At 39.1% G+C, this 24,106-nt stretch overlaps 1 protein-coding gene across 2 annotated transcripts in view; it reads left to right on the top strand.

Annotated features, from left to right (window-relative positions):
* The window catches only part of SH3RF1 (SH3 domain containing ring finger 1), a 177,599-nt gene that overhangs the window by 101,989 nt on the left and 51,504 nt on the right, over window positions 1-24,106 (top strand). For both annotated transcript variants that reach the window (XM_026485595.4, XM_048212136.2), the window contains exons 3-4: window positions 9,148-9,423; window positions 10,211-10,306. In XM_026485595.4, coding sequence (XP_026341380.3) covers window positions 9,148-9,423; window positions 10,211-10,306 — 372 coding nt within the window. The remainder of the gene's footprint in view (window positions 1-9,147; window positions 9,424-10,210; window positions 10,307-24,106) is intronic.

The raw sequence follows: 24,106 nt of genomic DNA, 5'->3' as shown, positions 1-24,106 counted from the left end.
ATACCTAGATAATCAACATCCCATTCAAAATATGAAATCTATCTCTAATCTCAGAAATTTTCATCATGCACCCTTCCATTCATTTCCCAACTCCCATAGACAACTACTGTTCTGATTTTTAATACACTGGATGGATTTTACCTATTCTTGAAGTCATATAAAGTGTAATTGTATAGTATTTTTATTTTTTCACTTGTGTATCAGTAATTTTTTTTTTTATAACTAAGGATTTCATTATTCTCTTGTTGATGGACATTTGGTTTTCTCTTTTTGGTATTATGAATAGTGCTGCAGTGAGAGTTTCTGTTACCAGTCTTTGTGTGGACATATGTCTTCATTTCTTGGTTAAAACCTAGGATTAGAATTGTTAGGTCATAGAGTATGTGTATGACTAACTTGATAAGAAATTGTCAAACAGTTTTCCAAAGTGGTTGTACCATTTAGATTCCCACTTCCAGTGTATCCGAGTTCTATTTGCTCTGTATCTTTGAGAACATTTCCTGTTGTCAGTTTTTTTGTTTTGTTTTGTTTTTTTGTGGATTTTTTGTAAGATTTATTTATTTGAGAGAGAGAGAGAGTGGGAGGAGGGGCAAGGGGAGAGACAAGAGAGAATCCCAAGCAGACTCAGTGCAGAGCCCAGAGCCTGACACGGGGTTCGATCCCACAACCCATGAGATCATGACCTCAGCCAAAACCAAGAGTCTGATGCTCAACCAACTGAGCCACCTATGTGTCCTGTTGTCAGTCTTTTTAATTTTAATCATTTTAATGGTTGTGAAAGAATATCTCATTGCGGTTTTATTTTGCATTTCCCTGATGACTAATGGCGTTGAATACCTTTACATGGATATGTAATAACTTCCTTTTTGAATTATATCTTCAAATCTTGTCTGTTTTTAAATTGCGTTGTTTGTTGTTGATTTATAGAAGTTCTTTATATTTCCAGATTAAAATCCTTTGTCAGTTTTATGTATTGCAGATATTTTTCCCTTTGTGTGGCTTGCATTTTTATTTTTTAAATTGTCTTTTGATGGACAGAATTTTTCGATTTTGATGAAGTCCAATTTATAAATTTTTATGGTTAATTTTTTTTTTTGACCTACCTAATCATTAAGATAATCTGTGCTTTCTTCTGGAAAACTTAGTTTTAACTTTTACGTTTGGTTTTGGGGTTCATCACAAATAGATTTTTGTGTATGATGTGAGGTAGGAGTCAAGACTCATTTTTCCCCATATGGGCTTCTAATTATCCGAGAACCATCTGTTGAAAAGACTTTCTTTTCTTAAACTGAATTGCCTTGGCACTTTTGTCTAATTGCCCATCTATGTGTGGGTTTATTCCAATGTTATTTTAACTCTGAAACTATGAACTATCTTTCATATATAATGTCATGTCTAAATTAGATGAACATCTCTCTCTGGGATATTAATAAGAATGCCGGACAAAAGAAAAATCTAAAACCAGGCCATTGAATTGGATTGAGGCCTTACCTGACCTTTCTATTTAATGTTAAAAACCTGCTCCCGCACACCCCTCTGCCTCTGTATTTCTGACTCTCCCTACCTTTCTGGGTTTTTGTAAGGATTAGGCAAGGGCCATGCAGAGTTCTGATACATGGTCATTCTTCTCCATCTAGTCCCACGCCCCCACAGGCAAGTGGGAGGTTTAGGAAAGGGCAGGGGCAGATTCTTGCCAGGAATCAAACTGTTTTTCAAATAGACAGAAACTTGACCTTTTACCGGGAAACATCCCTCATCCTGCCATGAGTCCCCAAGATGATAGCTCAAGTTACTGCAGAGAATTTTCCCAATAACTTTTCCTCCTCTTAGCAAAAATACTATTGTAATTATTAAACATGTGATGAAACAGAAAACTAATATTCAGGGCAATGAGTGACATAAATTTCCTGCATTTTATTTCCGTGACTGCACTCTCAATAGCTGTCTTCCCTTAGAGAAATTCAGTAAGATTTGTTTTCTTTAATGATTTGTCTGTCAGTTGGATACTCCCTTTTTAAGGCCAGCCAAGAAAAAAGCTATGTATCAACTACGTGACTATTTCCTCATAACCACCAGATGAGTTTGAAAGGAAAATATTTGTTTGCTATGGTTTGCTATGTAATTTGTTTCACATTTTTCAAATGCCAGCATTTTGCTTAGTACAAACTCAACTGCCCATTTCCAGAAGGGATCATGTTTTTAGTCATGTTTCCAGAGCACATTGAAGTGGACACCAGTTAGCAGACTGGCTCCCATTTCCCCAGGTTTTTCTGTGGCACCTTCGTGTGCTCCAGGTTTCCCAGCAGCCTTCATGAATGGGGAATGAAATTCTTTCCTCAGTATTCCTGCTCCTCCCATCTCAGTGTCAAGCGCCTGGCATATAGTGTGTTCCATAGGAGACACTGACGACAGTTTCACAAGGATGGGCTCACGGTTTGCCGTTCGTGAGGAGTACCAGAGGCACAGAAATATGTGAGAGCATATATTGTGCGATACGTTTAAGCTGGTGAGCCTCACTATCCACAGAAGTGTCCTTTAAGTTGCTTTTCCTTTAGATGTGATATTTTTACATTTAGCCATCCATCCGGTAGATCTCAGCCACCTAGAGGTAAATTCATTTTTTTAATTTATTTATCCAGCAAGAATGTATTCACGGACATGGACGTGGTAGGTGCTCATGATATAAAGATGGATAACTCATCGTCCCAGATCTCCAGGAGGTTACAGTCTGGTAGGAGAAATAGGTCGTAAACTGAGTAAGATGAAAGCCATAGTAACAGGATGCATAAGACATGCTGGATGGGCACAGTAGCAGCACTTTCTCCAGATTTGAGGGAGGGAAGGTTAGGAGAATCTTCCCGAAGGAGGTAGTGCCTACACTGGGTCCTTAAGAATGAGGGTCCCCTTCATCTGGGAAACAGAATCTATCCTGTTGACCTGCACCAGAATGTAGCTCTGTTCCTGGCCTTATTTACATCTGATTCCAAACAACAGAAGCAGTTATGCTAGATAAAATAAAAATAGAGGTGGAATAAATGCAGTGTAATTATCAACTGCAGCTATGTCAAGATATGTGTATGTAAGTGCCTCTCCACAAGGTGGAGAGAGAGATGGGCTACTTTTGAAGAATTTTGGTGAAGGAGTATCTTAGTCCATTCGGGCTGCTATAATAAAATGCCACAGACTGGGAAGGTTGTAAACAACAGGAATTACTTCTCACAGTTCAGGAGGCTGGAAGTCCAAGATCAAGGAGCCAGCATGGTTGCATTCTGGTGAAGGCCCTTTTCCTGGTTGTTCATGGCTGGTGCCTGCTCATGGTAGCCTCACAGGACAAAAGCAGTTAGGGAGCTCTGGGAGGTCTCTTTTATAAATGCAGTAATCCCATTCATGAGGACTCCACCCATAAAACCTAAGTACCTCTCAGAGGCCCCACCTTCTAACACCATCATCACCTTTGATAGTTAGGATTTCAATAGTGAAATTTGGGGGGGACACAAATGTTCAGACAGTAGCAGGGGGTATGGCATGTTTGAGGTTGAAGGTGACAACTACAGACTGGTTTGCTTGCTGATAGTGGAAAATATGAATTGGAACAGTCAGTGCAAATGGAGGGCCATAAAACCCATGGTTTAGGACATTAATTTGTTTGAAGAGGTAATTGGGAATTGTTTCCAGATTATAAAGACATAGGTGATGTGGATAAGACCATGTCTCAGGAGTTATTTATAATAATAATAACTCAGGAGTTATTGCTACCATGGTTATATTTTGCTTGTTCTCTTCCTACCTCTCAAATTCTTAGTGTTTTCTTTTTAATTCCCTAAATCTACGTATTTCCTAAACAATGTGCCTTAGTCCACTTCTCTCTCTGTAACAGTGCTTTTCAAATCTGGCACTCCTGGACAAGTAGGAGAGGGGAGCCATGGTTGGGCCTGATTCCGCCCCACAGAGATGTATTTATCTATTCTCTATACTATAGTTCTTAGAAAAAAATTTAAGAGTCTCATATTTTTTTCTTAAGTTTGGAAAACTCTGCTCTTTATTCTGCCTCTGGATGTTTGAATGTAATCTTTTGACCTCAGCTTATTTCATTCTGTATTTACATTTGGTTAAGTATTTGATTAAGTATTGATTAAATAAATGATTATGTATTATTGTTTGATTAAGTAGCCGTGAGAATACTGCCTAGAGAGATTGGTGAGAAAGCTGGTACTTTGTCTCCTGTCCTTTTAACCTTGGGTGTTTTTTTTTCCCCTCCCTCCACCCTTTCCCTAAACCATTAATATCACTAAAACAACAAGGCTGAAAGCTATAACTGGCTGATTGCTATTTAGTATGAGTTGGGATAGAAACTCCATAAGGGCTTGTGGGTTGGGTTGTAGGAGCTGAGGGAGAGGAGAAGGAGCAGATAGAGTGTATGGAGTGAGAGCAGGAGCTGGTGTATGTACAGGGCACTAAAGCAGCACAAAGTGCCTTCAGTCAGCCCCCTCTCTTGAGGCGGAGTGGAACCGGAACCATGTCTGGAGTAGAGGAGAAAGGCAGCCTGCAAACAGTCTACTTAGGGAGAAAGCTGAAGAAAATGAACGTGAAAGAAGACCGTGAAATAGTAAAATAAGGACAAAAAGAGAAAAAATGAAGAAAACATTTCTTCATTTTTGTTTATTCACAACTGCCATCCTCAAAGTGCTGGTAGCTATGATTAAAGTTAGTCTGATGAGAAGATTTTATATGACAGACTTGGGTGGATAACAGATGGTAGCTTAAGAAAGTGATCGCCAGATAAAACACCCCAGTACAGTGCTCTCCACAAGTACATGTTAAAGGAAAGAACAAATTAAAAAGATGGACGATCATGGGATTGTGGGATTCTTAGTCCTTTCTGATACTGCTTTGGAAAAATAACTTGCAGTACTCATCTTGGATGTTTATATTGAAGTTGAAATATTTCAAGTGATGGTCCAATAGTATTTCAGTAATAATCCAATTTAGACATCTTGAGATTAATACTTAAGACTTATTAACTATTACAGAATCAGTATTTTTATGAAATACTGTTGGTATATTCTGATAGATTTTCACTTTGTAGGGAAAAGCCAACATGTATTTTGTTGTACAGAGGACATTTTATTTGTTTATTTAAAAAAGATTTTATTCATTTGAGAAAGAGAGGGAAAGATAGCAAGAGAGATCATGAAGTGGGGGGAAGGGTAGAGGGAGAAGCAGACTTCCCACTGAGCAGGAAGCCAGATGCAGAACTTGATCCCAGGACCCTGGGATCATGACCTGAGCCGAAGGCAGATGTTTAGCCAACTGAGCCACCTAGGTGCCCCTACAAAGAACATTTTGAAAAATCCTTTTCTGAACCCATTTTGCTATTTATTACTCTGTGTGTAATAGTTGTATTATTGTAATTTCTTTGTGCTTCAGTACTTTCTGGAAAGTTTTAGAAGGTCAGGTAGAAATCAGCCATAGTTTGTGCCCATTTAGATATAACTAAATTATTAAATTATACACACTGTGGTGCTGTTCCTACAGCAAGAGTATCTTCCAGATATTCTTTTTAGTAGGTCATTGAATCTTTTTTACTTTATGGAGCAGTAAGAAATGCATGAAGGGATTTGAATTTAAAGAGGCTGTCTTGCATGTATATCTGGGCATTGGCATTTAGAGTCTATAAAATAAATTGGCAGTGAATGTTTTATTTACCCGTCAGAATCTCAGCTACATCATCAAGTAGTACTTTGCCAAATATATTGGAATACACTTGATGATACCAAAATGGAGTGTAGAGTGTTTAATCAAAAATATTTGTGTGCAGGTCTCATAAGGATTTTAATGTCATATTAAATATCTGTACACATAATATAGAAGCAAAATTACTTGAAGAGTAAAACTGGCCCACTGTCCTATTTATTCCTTTTTATATGAGCAAAGTAGTCACTATTTATTGAAATGTATTTCAGGTTAAGAATTGTTACAATAGCTCACCTGTCTAAATTGCCAAGGTTTTTGATAAAGCTGGCAGCATGAATGACAGCTGCAAACCCAAGGTTAGACTGCAGAGTCAGTTTCTCTCTGGCTTTCTCTCCTTTTAAGCCTCCCTTTCATGTGTAGCCAAGTGAAATGTAAGCTCTGCAGATCCTTGGGGGCCTTGGCCTGATGAGAGGATACAGAAGAAAGGCAGTAGTTTGGAAAGCCTGCCGAAGGCACGGAGGGCAAAGGGCCCAGGCGATGACATGACTCCCGGACCTTTCTAAGGAGATGAATGAGAAGGCAGTGCCTCTGTGGGCCCCGGACATATTTTACCCACAAGAGTAGTCCGAGGCTATCAAACCAATTGTTTTGGCTTTATCCTTCAGATGTTGCAAAAGGAAAATGCATTCTTTTATTGCTCTTCCAAGTCGGTTGACCATTTATCCTTAATCATCTGCAGTCTGTGTGGGAATAAGTCTTTAAAAGATCACTGAACTTTGCTTGATTTGAAATCAGAGTAGAATTCATTTTATTTAATGTGGGAAACCTTCTTTTGAGGAACTTGACACAAACTGCCTTTTTAGCCTCTTAGAATTTAATTGAAAAAGAACACCATAGAAAAACACAGCCAGATGCACAAATGTCTGCTCGTGGATTAGACTGTCATAAGCTTTATGATTCTTTCTCTGTAGTTATTGATCATTGAAATAGCCTTATTAGCAGTCAAGATTTAGCAAATCAGCATGAGTTAATAATTTTAAGTTTCAGTCTCAAGGATGTAACTAGGCTAACTATAATGTATATCACTGTTACCATAAGCTTTATCCTTGCCATTCATTGTATTAAGAATGTGTGATGATTTTAGGAATACTTAATAAATTTGCTTTGATGAAAAAGTTAATAAGTCCATTGGGCCATGGGTGTGTGGAAGTGATCTGTGAAGAAACAAATTCCTTTAGTTCCCACATGAGCATGTCACAAAAGAACCATACTGTGTTTTTTGGGGAATTTTACAGATCTCTTCAAGGAGCAGTTCAGAGTGGTTTCTAAGAGTGCTAAGTCTGTATCTTGGTGCATGGATTTGGCTGGCATGGATTTGGACAGAGTGGGCCAAACAGAGCTAATTGAGGTGGGGAAAAAAAAATCGAGAGAACAGGCCGTAGTGGTGAATAGAGTTATTTGTCACCGAGTTTGTAATAGGATTTTCAATTAATTCATGCAGGCTTCCAGTGCCTTACGTTAGCCCTGTCAAGATGAACTACAGCCACATCTAAAATGCCATCCCCTATTAAACCGTGCATGTCAGTGAATTTGTAATTTCTTCTGTTCAACCAGAAGATGAATGGATCCCACTTAGAAAACAAATGTGTGCTTCAGAAATGCACATTTCAAAATCCCAACACTTCCTAGGAGGAACATTCTTTGCATTGCTGTACAGTGAATATGTATTAAAAATGTAATTGCTATGTGAATTCATCCAAAAGGAAAAGCATCCAGCTGCATAAAGACAAATCCGTTTTCAGGTGCTGTGTTTCGCTGGTGAACAAGGCTTTTCAAACTGGGTGGTGCGTGTGGCGCTTCCTAACTGCTGGGCCTATTGTAGTGGTTTACGTACATTAACTCACAAAATCCTCACAACGACCCAGACAAAGAAATTGAGGCACAGAGAGGTTAACCTTCGCAGGGTCACACAGCTAGTTACGTGGCTGAGCTAGATTTCAGACCCAGGCATTCTGGCTTCTGGAGTCTGTGTTTCCAATCCCTACCTGAAACTGTCAAATCATGGTCCCATGAGCTATGTTCCAAAAGTTGGTTTATTACAGTACTTGTCAGTTCTCTGTCTCTGGCTCGATTACTCTTGCCATCTTTCATAGTGATATTCGTTTCTGTGTTTATTTACTGTTATTTCCTCAATCCTATCTTGGGAAATATTGTTATATTATGATAACCAGACTTCAAGAAATATGTAATAAAGTAGAGAATGCAGTAAGGCATCTCTGTGAGAGCAGACAAAAATTAGAATCCTTCCACAGAGTTGGACACTGAAGGGAATATGACTAAAGTTCACAGGATTGTGAGGCACCAGAGTTCCTGATGGGCATTTCCCTTCTGCAGAAACCAAAGGGCACAGCAGAATTGTTTATAAGATTAGGTCACAGCCAGATAACTGGAGTCATGCTTTCATAGGCAAGATCTTAAGGCAGGGTCCAAAAGTCAGAGGGCACATGAGGGTTTCGGAACTTCTGGAAGGCTCAGCTCCTGCCTCCTCGGGATATTGACCTCCAAAGCAGCTCTCATTAACCAAACGCAACATCACATGGATCAAGCCAACACAAGATGACTGCCAATAGCATTTTGAGAGCCAAGAATTGGCTATTCCACTTAAGCCAAACAAAAACATTTAACAAAAAAAAGTTTGGCTTAGGAGTAGGCCAGACTCTAAATCTCTGACTAAAAACCAAAGTAATTTTTTAAAACTATATTATGAAGTTCTGTTGCCTCAAGGTATAAAACTTCAATCCATTTTTTGGGGGGAGTGGGGAGATAGAGGAGCCCAGGGAGAGGGCAGTACTATGAGTAATGCTTCCTATTACTCTACTTCATTAGAAAGATTAGGCTGTAAAAAAAATTTTCAAGTAGTTTAGACCTGTGCTTTGCACATAGCTGTATGCCTGTCCCCTTCTATTTCCCACTGTAATGCCTGACACATGCTTCTTACCATGGCCATCTGTATCTCACACCTCTAAGGGCTTGTCATTGCCTGATGGACACAGCAGTTGAACCTCTTTTAACACGTTATTCAAGACCCTCCATGAGTTAGCTTCTGCCTACTTCTCTTACACTCTAGATTCCATAATTCCTTGCCAGGAACATTGCATTCTTTATAAAACTCCAGTCCCTCTGCATAACAGGTTCCATGTCTTTGCTGGTACTGTCCCCTCTGCTTCGAATGCCTCACTCTTTTCCACCTCAGCTTTGCCTGGCTAACTCCTGTGTATCCCTGAAGACTTGGCTCATGTGTCACTTGCTCCGGGAAGTGTTTCATCCCCCCCCAACTAAACTCCAGAGACCTGCACGCTATGTTGAGTTGACCTTGACTAACAATAATAATACAGTTAAATTTTCAGACATTTTTGGACCATCCTTTAATTAAAACTCCTCTCTTTCCTTCAGGGTATACCTCAGTTACCTTGTGCCAAAGCGTTATACAACTACGAAGGGAAAGAGCCTGGAGACCTTAAATTCAGCAAAGGTGACATCATCATTTTGCGGCGACAAGTGGATGAAAATTGGTACCATGGGGAAGTCAACGGGATCCATGGCTTTTTCCCCACCAATTTTGTGCAGATTATCAAACCGTTACCTCAGCCCCCACCTCAGTGCAAAGCACTTTATGACTTTGAAGTGAAAGACAAGGAAGCAGACAAAGATTGCCTTCCATTTGCAAAGGTAAATTTAGAATGAGATTTTCTGTTTGCCAGCTCTTCCTTTGGACCTGGATACACAGGAATATAGCTTGTATTTCCTTTTGTAAAAAGATAAAATAGTTTTAGTATTTCACTGTGCTTTAAAAAATACTTGGTAGCAGTTTTCTTAAAGTCACAAAAAAGTAATTTTGTGCATAGGCTGTTCTTATATGAAAGATAATTTTGGTTGATGCTCTAGGTGGTATCATTTTCATATTTAGAGCCTAAATTTAATTCTAAGCCACTTTACAGGGTGTGTGTGCCACTCAGGGATTTTAATTTACTGAATTATGAATAACAAAATGAAACATCATTATTTCCTTATCTTGTACATAAATTTCTTTGCTGAAAACACACGGGAGTATATATACTGAATTGATAAAACATTTTAGAATTTTAAGTAGATAAACAGAATAGTGTTTTTTAATAAAGGAAAGCAGTAGGATATGCATTTAAATGGGCATTTGCTATATTATCAGAGAGAACATAAGAGCCTGAGAATCAATCTAAAACAGAAGTTCAAGAGCCTGGGATGGGTAGCATTTGAAGTTGTAATAAGTAGCCAACCCCTGTGTAGAAGGAGTTCATAGTTTTACAACTCTCTGAAAGGACCAACAGTTTGATAGTGACGGCTTTGGATTCATGTACTAAAGATATGTCATAGCATTTTAATTCATGTACTCTTAAAACTTGAGCCCCTTCATTGAAAAGGAAAATTAAATCATGGGCTTAATGGGATCAAGTAGACTAATAGTTTGCTGTTTCTCTAGGATGATGTTCTGACTGTGATCCGTAGAGTGGATGAAAACTGGGCCGAAGGAATGCTGGCAGACAAAATAGGAATATTTCCGATTTCATATGTTGAGGTAAGTAAATCTGTAGAAAATTTAATCATGTTAGTACTCAGCTTAGTAAACAAATCTCTTATGCATTGTGGGTGTTAAGAAGTCCTCCCAGGGGGGCGCCTGGGTGGCATAGCAGTTAAGCGTCTGCCTTCGGCTCAGGGCGTGATCCCGGCATTATGGGATCGAGCCCCACATCAGGCCTCTGCTAGGAGCCTGCTTCTTCCTCTCCCACTCCCCCTGCTTGTGTTCCCTCTCTCGCTGGCTGTCTCCCTCTGTCACATAAATAAATAAAATCTTTAAAAAAAAGAAAAGAAGTCCTCCCAGGGGCACCTGACTGGCTCAGTCGGTAGAGCGTGCAACTCTTAATCTCAGGGTCATTGGGCGTGGAGCCTACTTAAAAAAATATTTTTTTTAATTAAACAAATTTTTTAAAAATTAAAAAAGAAGTCCTCACAATCATTTTTGCAATATATACACACAGCAAATCATTAGGTTGTACACCTTAAACGAATACAATGTTATATGTCAATTACATCACAATAAAACTGGGGTAAAAAAAAGAAAGACAAAAACCTAGCCTGCAGAAGGAGGAGATGGAGGGGAAGAAGAAATCATCTTCACAACACAAAGCATCAGGAATGCCCTCTTCCAGATCCCTGGATGGATTAGGAGAAATTGCTCCATCCTGCCGACAATTACTGAAGACTCTGAAATGTTTGAAACTCTTTACTGTGTCCCCTTGCTAAAAGCATTCCTGTGTCTTGTTAAATGTTACTGTATGCTTCCTATCAGTACCTATATTGTTTCCAGGTGTTCTATTCCATTTGCCAGCTTTGGAATCAGAAGGTTGATAAAATTCTGAGTAAGGGGGGAGTTGAGTGTATGATTGTTTGCTTATTTCTTTCATTATCTGCCACATCATCAGAACTAGAATGGTGATTTGCAGAGTAGGCCTCTAATAAACATGACATGAATGAATGAATATTCCCCCAAGTTATTCCAGCAACACCTTAGTCCCCCCTCCCCATCCCTTTTTAATCAGCTTTACTCAGAAAGGTTATGGCCAGCCTGACTCAGTGAAGTCTTTAGAGAGTATGTATAACATGGTTCTATTATTTTAAAGAATAACATAAATTAAAAATGAAATAAGATGTTACAACTTATAATAGGCCTGCGTTACATCATATGTCATAAACATTCATGTCCTTTGGTCATAAGAATTTCTTGCTGAAAACAAATTGAAGCCATTTTTAAGGAATGAAACACAGTGCAAACAACCATAGAAAGTTAGCTGAGGTCACAGAAGGATTCTGGAAGAAGTGAGTTCTTAGTGGATATCTGTGTGATGGATAAATAAACGTTAACCAAGAGAAATGGAAGAGGGGCATTTTTATGGCAAGAAGGACATCCATGCAGGAAGACTGGCATGTGCAAGAGCCAAAAAGTAAGAGAGAACAGATTGTTTGGGGGAACTGAACGTAATTCTGTCGTTTAAGATATCAAAGCATGTATCTTAAGCATGTAAAAAAAAGAAAAACCACCATTACTTATTTTTCCATCTTTTTATCTGAGGCATTTGTTTTGGCATGATTTTGAAAACTAAAATGACAAATCGTGTCATTATAGTTAGCACTCAATTTTTCCCGTAGATGGTAAGGTTGCCAAAGTTTTCATTAAAAATCAGTTTGACTACCTTATACCCATGGAAAAATAATTCAGACCATGTATGAGCCTTGAATTTTATTCATACCCTTCATATGTTCCTGTTTATTGAAACATTTTTTCTCCTTTGAAAGTAAACAACAGAAAAAAACCTCTTAATTCTCGGGCAATCCTTTCTGTACATTATTTATATATTCTAGCTGTGGGTCATGGAAAATTACAAGCATTTCCAAGTATTTGAATAGTTACACTGAAAAGCATGGGTAAGCACAAGATTAGTAATGAAAGCTTGTCTTTACTTGTTAGGTATTATCAATATTACATGCCAATGCTTGGTTTGTGATACATGAAAAAGGATTGCTATACTTTTGTTATTGAGCAGGTGTCGAATTGTGCAGATAGGCGTAAAAGACCCACCCCTGGCAAATCCAGAGTCATTTTGAGTCACTCAGGTTGTTAGGATTATTTGTTCTAACTTAAGTTGGAAAGATAAACTGCCCAAGTGGAAGGTATTTTCATTCTTCTGCCTCCTTTCTTTCAAATGAGTATTTTTCTCATTTGAACCAGAATTTTGCCAGTTGAGATGAGATATACAAATCATCTATCTCTGAGAGACTATGAACATTTCTTTGATGTCAGGCCATCAGATTGAAGTTTCTGGTAGGAGCAGACTGTCTGGGGATTAGTAACACCTGGTTTAGCCTTCAGGGGAATTGAGGGGAGGTGGATTTCAATAGCAACCTACCAACATTCAACTATTTAAGTAAAGTATAGACTGTCTTACAAGGCAATTTTAGAGGGGGTAAAGCCAACTGTAAGGAATCAAAAACTGAGTGTTTTTCCTGAAATGGTCCTCTTGCTCTGTAAACCACATCAGGGTCCAGACTATCATATATATATATATATATATATATATATATATATATATATATATATATATAAATATAAACTGTGTGACAAAAATCCAATTGTAAAACATTTTCTTGTATCTTATAAATATACATTTAGGTCTCCGTGATTGTTAGGTGCTTTTGCTTTTTTCACAGTGCTCCAAAAACTTTTACCTTCCCCCCTCCCCCAAATGTTCTGAGAGGATCAAATGTATAACATATTTTGAAGGGTCTGGCACTGCTATGTTTTATGCATAGTGGTTTGGAGCTCAGATTAGACTATAATCCAGAATATGGCAGAGTATAGTAATGATCAAATAAAAGAATCTCACCACTACATATAATGAAAGAAATGAGTTCAGAATTGAATTCTGACTCTCAGAGTGACATCTTTGATCTCCACAGGGCTGTCAGCAGAAGTTGGAACTCCCCCTCAACTCCTGCTGGTTGGCTTTGCTAATGGAAATGCTCAAGGAACTTGGTTGTGGCAGAAACTCTACACAGGATGGGCTTAGGGATAGGATTGTGGACCTGGAGTAGAATCATGGGGTCAGAGGTTCAGCTGTGGAATTAGGGGGTGGGGTAAATTCAAAGGAGCTGAGCATTAGAGGTAGGTAAAGAGAATGAGCGGGAGGATTGAGATAGAAATAGAAATGCTGCTGGAATAGTTTGCCCTCCCTTCTTTTCTTCAGAAATTTCTCTTTCTCTTCTCCCTCAACATGCCATAACTGTGTAGTACAACCTGCACCTGTATTAGAGTAAGATAATAAAATGGTGTTGTGCTATAGCCACGAACAAATGACCCTTTATGAAAGTACAAAATTCCTCATGGTTTGAACAGAGTGGGAGCCTCTGGTTGAGGAGAGTGAGTAAGGCAAAGAATGGCTGTATAAATGGCCTTGAATTCTTCCCTTGGAGCCTTTGTTTAAGCTCCTAAGATTGGGGTTGAGCCATAGAGGTTGTGGATTCTATTCTGCTTAGACAGGATCTGCCTAGACTTGAGCAAGCTGGAAAGTTGGAAGGGGTAGGGGTCTCTTAAGGAAATCTGGGGAATTCTTGAAGATACCATGCCAGGATATGTATAAAAGGGTATATTTGTTAAGGTCTGAATGCAGTATAAAAAAGAAATCAGTAGCTTTCTTCTTATTTGTTCAAAAATACCACTCTTCTGCAAAATAGGATGGAAGGCTTTAACAATGTCATTAATTCAGAGCTGACTCATTCAAGTTTAGCAGTCGTTTGAACAAGTATGACATGATTCTTAGCAAACAAAAAAGTTTGAATGAAGTAAATGCTAAATATGGGATTTGGGATGTTTTTCAACCATTGTGCATTGTAGGTTCTGGTGAACTATAAATTTTTAGTAAGTTTATCATTTTATTTTGATTCTTAGTCATTCATTTGAAATATCACCCAGTTTTTTTTTTTTAACAGCAACAAAAAATTATTTAGCAACCTTCTCCTCTGCTATAGATGTAATGTAAAAATAAGCATTCCTTATGTGCGGATGGCATGAAGTAGCTATGGCCCAATAGACAACTATGCATACTCTTTAGTTAGTGCCAGAAAGAAGGGCTGTGTTTCTCATTTTTTAGATCTCTGATCAAATGTCACTTCTTCTGACAAACTTTTCCTCACCACCTTAAGTAGTTCTTCCTCTTCCAGTTGCTTTACTTTACACACCTGGTAGTGTGATTGTGAGGAAAAACTTGGACTCTGAACCCAGATGGCTGGCATTCAAGTCTTTGCTCTGCCACTAAGTGTCTAAGTGATTTGAATCCTTGTCTCTTCATTTGTACAATAGAACCACTTCATAGGGTGCGTTAATTCCAATGATACTTATAAGCAGTGCTGTAGTGCCTAGTCAGAGCTGTATAAGTGATAGCTATGATTGTTATCCCCATTGTTATTATTCCTTTATAGCATTTTATATTCTCTTCAACTATTTTAAGTTACTTGTTGTTGTGGTTACTGTCTCCCTGCCACATTAGGAAGTGAGCTCCTGAGGGTAGCACCTTATCTTCTTTCTGGTTTACCTTGGTCCCTTGATGTCCTTGTATAGCACCTGCCCATTGTAGGCTCTCAATAAATATTGGTTCTATGAATGAATGAGCAGCCTAACAACCTTTAGAGTGAAAAGTTCTAAACCAAAACCAAATTGGTTTTTAGATATTGACAACTTTTACATTTTTCACCTAATAACTCCCATCATTCACTACCTAGGCATCTGGTTCATCATTGATTTAGTGTTATTTCACAAAGTTCCATTTCTCAAAGCCTAAAAGGTCTGTTGTGTGACCTTAGTGAGATCTTTTTTTTTTTTTTTTTTTTAATTAACGAGGTTGGGTGAGTATTTGGTTGTGCCTACTTTAGAATTTTTTCAGACTAAATAATGGTAACCATATCCTGTGGATTAGATCTTGAAGCCTCTAATGATTATATATTTCTAATATAGAGATGACTCCCTAATACTTCCTGAGATGAATTTTTACCTGCTTAGGATTATTCCTTTGGCTCCTTTGAGCAGAGCTGGGTAATCTTATTGTCAAGGATCGTCGTTTTTTAAAATAACATTATTGAGTTATAAGTGATATACAGTAAACTGCACATATTTAAAGTATACAGTTTGATGAGGTGTTATTTGCTGTTTTCAACTTCTAGGAGCAACCCACAGGCAAATTCTGGGAGATGTTTCCGTGGCTAAGGAAGAGAATTAAGTGTTATCAGCCTTAACAGGGGGAAATCACATGTGCAGGTCTCAGAGAGCACAAGTGGCCTTAAGGATAGGAGTGTTCGCTTTCTCCTCTACAGAGTCAGAGAATTGGGAGTTATCATCTGTGCTCCAGGAAATAAGAAGTAGAGGTTTAGGTACGTAGTTGGAAGTTGCCAAGGTGACTGACCCTTTAAGGAGCTCAGAATAGCAATAACTTTCTTTCTTAACCTAAAGCCTTTGCTCTAGAGAGTAATAGGAGCAGAAGACCAAAATAATAGTTTTTTTTATTAGAAAGCGATAGAGAAAGGAGAGAGGGTGTTGGGGAGAGGGGCAGAGGGAGAAGGAAAGAGAGAATCCTAAGCCCAGTGCCTGAGCCCAACCTGGGGCTTGATCTCACAACCCTAAGATCATGACCTGAACCAAAAGAGTCAGACGCTTAACAGACTCCACCACCTGGGTGCCCCCAAAATAGTAGTTTTTGATTATTAATCTTAATAATGAGAGTTGATTGAGCAGTATAAGAAGATATTCTGTCATCTGTATTTTTCAGTGTATTCTTTTCCTTTAAAATTACAAAGTAAAATGTTCAGTAATTGAAATTTTTTTTTTTTAAGATTTTATTTATTTATCTCGCAGAGAGAGAGGGAGAGAACAAGCAGGGGGAACCGCAGGCAGAGGGAGAGGGAGAAGTAGGGAAGGCTCAGCAGGGAGCCCAATGCGGGGCTCAATCCCAGGACCTTGAGATCATGACCTGAGCTGAAGGCAGATGCTTAACTGACTGAGCTACTCAGGCACTCCTGAAATCATTTTTAATAAAACAAATGTAGGAAAATTGGGGGGAAGTTGGAGAGAACTATATTGCTTCACATCCAAATTTCCCCTTTAATTCTGAGGTAAATTAATTTTTATAAAAGAAACTTAGAGAAATTGTTGGAAAGTCAGAGAGGAAGAATTACTGTGTTGCTTACCACACTTCTTCCTTCAATTCTGAAGTAAATTTTTACAAATGAAATTTAGAGATATTGTTGAGAAATCAATAAGGTAGAATTATTCCGTTGCTTAGCATCATACTTTTGTCAATTGAAAAATACAGCAAGACTGAAGGGCAAACCAGAGGCTTTTATTTGGGGTCTGAGAACTGCAATTCAAGAGACACAGATTTGAGCAGGAATTGAAAATGTGTTCCAAAGTGGGGAGAAAAGAGGAGGGCTTTTAAACGCAAGAGGGGATTTCCAGTAAAGCCACATAAATTGTTTATCAAGAATTATGATTGGTGCTGACAGGTTGAAGCTATTCTTATGTGTACATGATTGGTTGCTAAGGGCTATCACTAAGCAAAAAGTCCATTTGTAAGTAAAAGAAAAAAGTTCATTTCTCTTGAAATGGAAGAGTTGCAGCTGGTGCCCCAGGATGCCCCAGGTTTGGCAGTGCCGTATATTTTAAAGCTTACCTTTTCTTTCAGGTGGGGACATGCGTAAGCCTTGCTTCCTAAATGGCCTCCCAGCTCCATTTGAAATAGCTCTCCTAGCAAGCCTGACTCCATTTTGATGCTTCTTTCACATTTCTCCCCTTTGATTGAAATCTTTCCTTGGAAAGATTTGATGATCAACCAGTAGGTCATCCAACATTACTATAGGCATCCTCAGCTCTAGGAAGGCTCATTCTTAGAAAGTTATGTCCCACAGAGGAAGGAAAGTAAAGGTAGGGTGATTGGTATGTTTGAGGAGAGCTTATGACCACATTTGCGCAACAGGGAGGTTGTCAGGAGACAAGGCTTAGGCATTGTCCTCACTTGAGCAGTTTATCAAATTTATGATAAGAGTATCAAGAAGGCCAAGTGAGTAGGTTTGGCCCATCGTTTGAAGCTTTTGAGCAATAATTTTGGTTTCCTCAATCATGGTACAACATTGAGAAAGGCAAGGAGTTAATAGTTGCACTAAAACAAAGAATGAACAGATTAATAAAACAATGAGTAGTAGTATTTGTAGTCCCTTTCTTAGAATGGTCCCCATCCCGTTTGGAAGCCAGCTGAATAAATATGTCAGTCTAAGGTTAAACCAGCTTGTTATTCCAGGGGAATGAGTTCCTTTTAGGGATTTGGTGAGTTTGAAAAGCTTAGTTTTCTCTAATTCCACCTGGTGGGTTGTATAAATCCAGGTGCAACAGGAAGTGTTTGCGATAGCACAGACCCCTCCTTGGGCATCCAGTAGGTAGTCTAAAGATATGTGGTTTTCAAGGACCACACAGGAAGGAAAATCTAAAGATTTCTTTTGAGCCCTAATGGCTTTAGCACTTGATCTGGCCATTCTTTCTATAGTTTGGGATAGGTGTCATATCATGTATTTGTTCCATGCAGTTCCTATCCCAGCCAGGAGCAAAAAATTCCACCAAACTGGGCTGTTTCTGAAGGGTTGACCCCTCCAGGGAGGTCACAGTCTTGGGAGTGGCCACACCTGTTGTCATATACAGAGGGATCTTCATCAGGGTAATCCTCAATTATATTAAGGACTTTCTTTGTCTTCCTGGTTTCTGGGAACCTTGAGTTATTAATTTAAGAATTGTGAGTGGAGTTGTTAAGTAACCCAGGAGACATTGTCCAGGGAGTCTCCAACTATCTAAACAATCAAATGTCTATGGTTTATTTTTATATGCACAGACAAATATGTGTCCTGAGGGTACACAAAGTACACCTGCCAGTGTCTGGTTATTTATAGATTCGTTTACCAGTTTGGAAGAGGGCATATGATCAAACCAGGGATCTGTGTGTAGGTTAGTGCAATTATTTTTTTAGGCATTGAGTGGCTTGTTTGCCTAGCCTGCAGATCTCATTTCTAGTTGGGAGAAGGTGTTAAATAGAGGGCCACAGCAAGATATACTAGGAGGATATTTATTTTTGAGTGAAACCATTGATAAAGGAGAGCCGATGGATATTGTAGGTACTTCTTCAGATAGGAGGAACCTCAAAGCATGGGGGATTTGTTTTGCCTGGCAGCAAAATTATTTTGACATGGTAAGTGGAGCTTGAAGGGGTTGTTTGATTTATGGTGCACTTCAGAAGGGATGAAAAATTATTGACAGGTATAACAAAGGGATCAGCTGTTTTACTATGGTTGGTAAGGGGCTGATGATGACATATCCAGCAATCAGATAAGTTTCCTGCTTTGGCCATAGTCTGGGATAACCAAATAAAGGTACTTTTATGCCAAGTTTCCCTGTGGGCTGAGGACAAAATAAGTAGGTTTAGGGGAATCATCTTTGGGTATAGTAAAATCAGAACTCTTTAAACAGTTAAACAATTGAAACTAGGAGGAATAAGAAGAAATCAAGCAGAGTGCAGTTGTGACTGTAAAAAAGAGTAGGATACCAAATATTTCATGAATGTTCATTGGCTAAAGAGTTTAATATACAGGCCTGGTCCGGATTCTTGGAAAGCAGTCTACATCAGGTGTCATTTGATTCTAATCCTGGCTGGGTGGTCTTCAAGGTAGTCTTGGGCTCGCTGAAGACTTTTAATTTGAGGTCCCCAAAGGCTGGGGATGACCCTTCAGGAGTTGATGCCCTTTTAAAATGAATCCATGAGTCAATACCCTTGAGTTTACCAGCACAAGGATTGGTTAATAATTTGGTATGGTCCTTTCTATTGGAGCTGTAAGGTATTTTTGTGGAGATGATGCTTCCAATAAACATAATCACCAAGTTGGAGGTCATGGTAATGTATGTCTTTGTCTCCCAGGAGTATGCTATGAAATGATTGCTCTATGAGCTAGCTATACATTAATTTTGAGGGCTTTTATGGGTTCCTTGCAGTAGATTAAAGGTCTTCTTTTAACAAAAGTGGTTCATGTATTACATCATCTTAGGTCTGCCAGTGATCATTTCAAAGGCTAACAACCTGCTTTTTCCTGTAGGTGTGGACCTAAAGTTAAGCAGTACTAAGGGCAGAGCTCTGGGCCTACGCACTTTAAAGGATTCTGTGGGTTTTGCCAAATGATTTTTTCTAATCCTGTTGGTACATTCCACCAGTCCTGAGGACTGTGGTGGGCCACATTTTACAGATGGAGTTGCATGATTAGTGAAATGGAAACCTCTGTCATTATGGAGCTCTGAGGGAATTCCCCAAGCAAAAATACTTGTTTTCTAATAGTATTTTGCCTAGGGGCGCCTGGGTGGCACAGTGGTTAAGCGTCTGCCTTCGGCTCAGGGCGTGATCCCGGTGTTATGGGATCGAGCCCCACATAAGGCTCCTCCGCTATGAGCCTGCTTCTTCCTCTCCCACTCCCCTTGCTTGTGTTCCCTCTCTCGCTGGCTGTCTCTATCTCTGTCAAATAAATAAATAAAATCTTTTAAAAAAAATAGTATTTTGCCTACTGGTGAGGCTGTGGCTCTGTGGCATGGAAATGCTTCTACCCAATGAGAAAACATACAGATGATTACCAGTACAAATTTGTATCCCTAAGAAGGCAGCAACTAGATGAAGTCTATTTGCCATAAAACAAAGGGACCTTTGGTATGAATGGGTTTTCTAGGGTTATGTTTTGGACAAATTCGACATTTCTTGTATAGTTGAGAAGCGGCTTTGAGATATGGCTTCCAGTAGTACTGTTTTCCCCATAAGAGCATTTTGTCAGTGTTTCAATCAAGTTAAGTCATGGATATATTTATTGTTAATAGAGGGAAGGATTGGCCATCCATTTGGACCTACCCATAAATTGTTTTTGGTTTATTTTTTTTTTAGAAGATTTTATTTATTTATTAGAGAGAGAACGAGAGGGCGAGAGCACGAGCAGCGGGGAGAGGGAGAAGCGGGCTCCTTGCTTCCCAGGACCCTGGAATCATAACCTGAGCCGAAGGCAGACACTTAACCAACTGAACCACCAAGGCAGCCTGCTTTTGGGTTTAAATTTGCATCCTTGTTCAACAAATTTTTTTTTAAAATTTTGTTGGGCAGACACATGTGCTGTTAGAAGGTGACCCATCATATTGATAAAGGACTCAGCTAAGGTTAAGGACGTCCTGATTATATTAGGGGGTGAATTGAGGCCTGCTCTCTTGGCAGCGGTATCAGCCAAATGCTCTCCCTTACTTTCTTCTGTATTTGCCATAGAGTGTGTAGGAGTTTTTATAGGCTAAAGATTTAGGTAATTGAATGGCTTCTAAGAGGTTTAAAATGTAAGTGCTATTTTTTTTTAATCTTTTGTCCAGAGGAGGTCAGAAAACCTCTTTGTTTCCATAGTATTACAAAGTCATGGGTAACACCAAAGGCATATTGACTGTCAGTATAAATATTGGCAGTTTTATTTTTGACTAAGACACAAGCTCAAGTTAATGCATGAAGTTCTGCCTGTTGGATGGAAGTGGTTGGGGCATTGAGTCAGCTTCAGTTGTTCCATTTAGGGAAACAGTTCTGTAACCAGCCTGATACTGACATGTTTCATCTTTTAGGCAGGATCCATCAGCAAAACAAATTAATTCAGTATTTTCAAGAGGGGTTTCCTGTAAATCAATTCAAGGAGTCAGCAGCTGGTCTGTCAATGTCAGTCATGAGGAAGTTCATTTGTAGGCAAAGGAAGAAGAATAGCAGTGTTTCACGTATTGTAGCGAGCAATAGTAACATTCGAGGGGATAGTAAAAGAATTTCATAGGAGGTTAGTCGGCTTGTGGATAGATGTTGAGTGTGATGGGATTTAAGCAGGGCTTCCACCCAGTGAGGTGTACATCGTCAGTGGTGAAATAGTTTCTTCTACATGGGGTGAAAGGTTAGTGGTGGCAGCAATTGCCTGTATGCATGGAAGGAAGCCTTTGGCCACTGGGTCTGGTTGTTGACTATATTGCCCAGTGGGTCAGGGTTGGGCTCCATGTCATTGTATTAAAATGCACACCGCATTTTTCTTTTATGAACAGAAAGGAAGAAGAGTAATCAATAGTTAGGATGCCCCAGGGCTGGAAGGTTGTGTAGGCTGCTCTTTATCTTACTAAAGGCTTTCTGTGATCCTGCTGCCCATGTAAAGGTCTTTGCTTTGTCAGCTTATGAAGGAAATATAAAGGCTGAGCCATAGCAGAGAAATTTAGTATACAATTTCTGCAATATCCTGCCAACCCTAAAAATCCTCTGAGTTGTCTTTGGGTTTTAGGGGCAGGAAAGGTCAAGATAGCTTGAATTCTGTTGGGATCCAGAGAAGGCTGTGGTTAGTGATCAAACGTTCCAGATACTTCGAGATTTACAGAATTGAAGTTTTTCTTTAGATACGTGGTGTCCCCTTTTTGCTAGTTCTTGAAGGAGGTGGAGACTGTTCTTGAGAGATGCCTCTCCAGAAGTTGAACACAGGAGGAGTCATGTACATAATGTAGAAGGGAGGACTGATATGAAAATCCTTGTTGGTGATATCTGCCTTTAAGATTTGAGAAAAGTAGGTTAGACTCTCAGTGGAACCCTGAGACATTACTGTGCAAGTGTACTGTTGTCCTCCCAAATGAAAGCAAATAGCAACTGGCTTCTGGAATTGATAGGGATACTGAAAAGGGCAGTACAGAAATATATAACTGTAAAGAATTTACTTTCTGGCGGTATGGCTTAGAGCAAGATGGGAGGATTAGACACACGGTGCGGAGATATAACTGTTGCTTATTGCTCTCAGATTTTGGACAAACCTCCATCCCCTTGCATGAGGTTTTTAGACAGGATAGGAGTGTTTCAAGGACTTGTATGACAAACAGTGAGACTTTGCTTAATATATTCCTCAATAATGGGCTTAATTCCTTGAGTAGCCTCTGCATTTAATTAGTGAATATTAGGCAGGGGCTTATTTTCATCAATTTGTAATTTTATTGTTAGTACACAATGAATGCAGCCAATATCAGTTGCATTTTTAGACCATAATTCAGGTAGAATAGAATCTAAGAAGGGATTTGGTTCAGTTACAATGACTGAGAAGACTGGGATAGCTATGGACAAGTCCGCTTGAGGATTGTCAATTGGGGGTTGAAGAAGTTCAAAACCCTCTTTTGAGAAAAAGAAATGTGAGCTTTTTACTCCTCAAGGAAATCTTATCCTAGTAGGTGAATAGGGGCAAAGGGAACCAAGAGAAATTGATGAGTTCCTTGAATGGACCCATGCTGAAAGGGAATAGGAAGGAATTTGGAAAGAGTCATGGATTGACTAGAAACACCAAGCATTTGTATAGTTTCAGTACTCCAAGAAAGGGGACAGATGAGGCTGGTGGGGTTGAGGACTGAGTGTAGCTCCAGTGTTTATTAGAGCCTTAGTTACCTCATTCCCAATAGGTAAGTTTATTTTCCCCAGTCAGTTAGTCAAAAGCATGGGAAAAATCCCCTTTTGATACTTGGAGCATCCCTGTTGGTGGTGGTATTTAGGTTGGAATCCCTGGGAGGGATTAGGGTTTCAGAGGCTATTAGTATTCTAGGAGCCTCTTAGTGGTAAACAAAATTTTTCCCAGTGTCTGGGCTTTTTACAGTAGTGGCAGACCCCTTTAAGGGATGGCTTGCCTGGTAGATTTTGGAAGGCAAGTTTGGTTGTTAAGTGTTGTGTTTGTAAGCTCATTATTGGGTGGCTTGAATTTGGGTACTTAAAACTTGGGTGGCTTTTTTATTTTTTCTTGGGATCATTCGGCTAACTGTTTAGGCAGGTTGACTGGCCTGTGAGGATCCATACTGGCTTAGTTAAGCTGCTTAGGTTAAACAAGTGTGCTTAGTTCTTCATTGAACCTGTTCAGAAAGGTTGAGTTAAAAAGGGTGGACATTTCATAATTAATTGATTCTAGACAAGGATATTCTTTTTAGATTCTTTCAGGGAGATTAATCATAAACATCTTCATCAGGTTTTGAGTACATTGTTGGATCTTTTTCCAATCAATAGTTTTAGGAAAAGTTTAGGAATCTCATTTTAAAGGTTTTTTTTTTTTTTTTTTTTTTTTTTGCTAGTTTGAGAATAGTCGATTGGTCAGTTGCTCTCCACTTACTGAAATTCTCAAAAGGATATTTCTAATTTACTATGTCCATCCATTCTTTAGCTCTTCCTTCACCGATGAGCATATGGTATCAGTTGGTAAAGATTGGAGTAACCTAGTTGGTAAATTTGGATCACTAGGTTAAATTCCTTTGCAAAGCTTACAGGATTATATTTGGGATCTGGGAACTCTTTAGTAATAGCCCAGAGTTCTGTTTTTCCAAAGAGTAGAGGTCACAGAGGGGGCTCCTTGAACCACTTTATTAGGTTTAACCTTAAAGGGAGTGGCAAAGGCTGGTGGCTCTGGATCTGAGTCATTATTGCAAGAAAGTCCAGCTAGTGAAGGATAGAGAGGTGGTGGGCAAGCAGGATGAGGAACAGAGGGAATATAAGCAGAGACAACAGAGGAGCCTTTGGAAGACTCCTTCAGTTTAGTAAGTCTCTGAGACAGCTCAGAATTAGCCTTGGTTAATTTCAAGTTAGCGTTCTGCAGGGAAGCAATTTTGGAAGTACTTATGCATTTAGAGGCCTTGAAATGTCAATGAAAATAAGCTTCCCACTTAGGCTGTTTTGTCTTACAACCTCTTTCAACT

The sequence above is a fragment of the Ursus arctos genome, unplaced genomic scaffold (genome assembly GCF_023065955.2).
Source record: "Ursus arctos isolate Adak ecotype North America unplaced genomic scaffold, UrsArc2.0 scaffold_11, whole genome shotgun sequence".
Taxonomy (NCBI): domain Eukaryota; kingdom Metazoa; phylum Chordata; class Mammalia; order Carnivora; family Ursidae; genus Ursus; species Ursus arctos.
The sequence above is the reverse complement of the archived record's forward strand: the minus strand, read 5'-3'. Positions and strand labels throughout refer to the sequence as shown.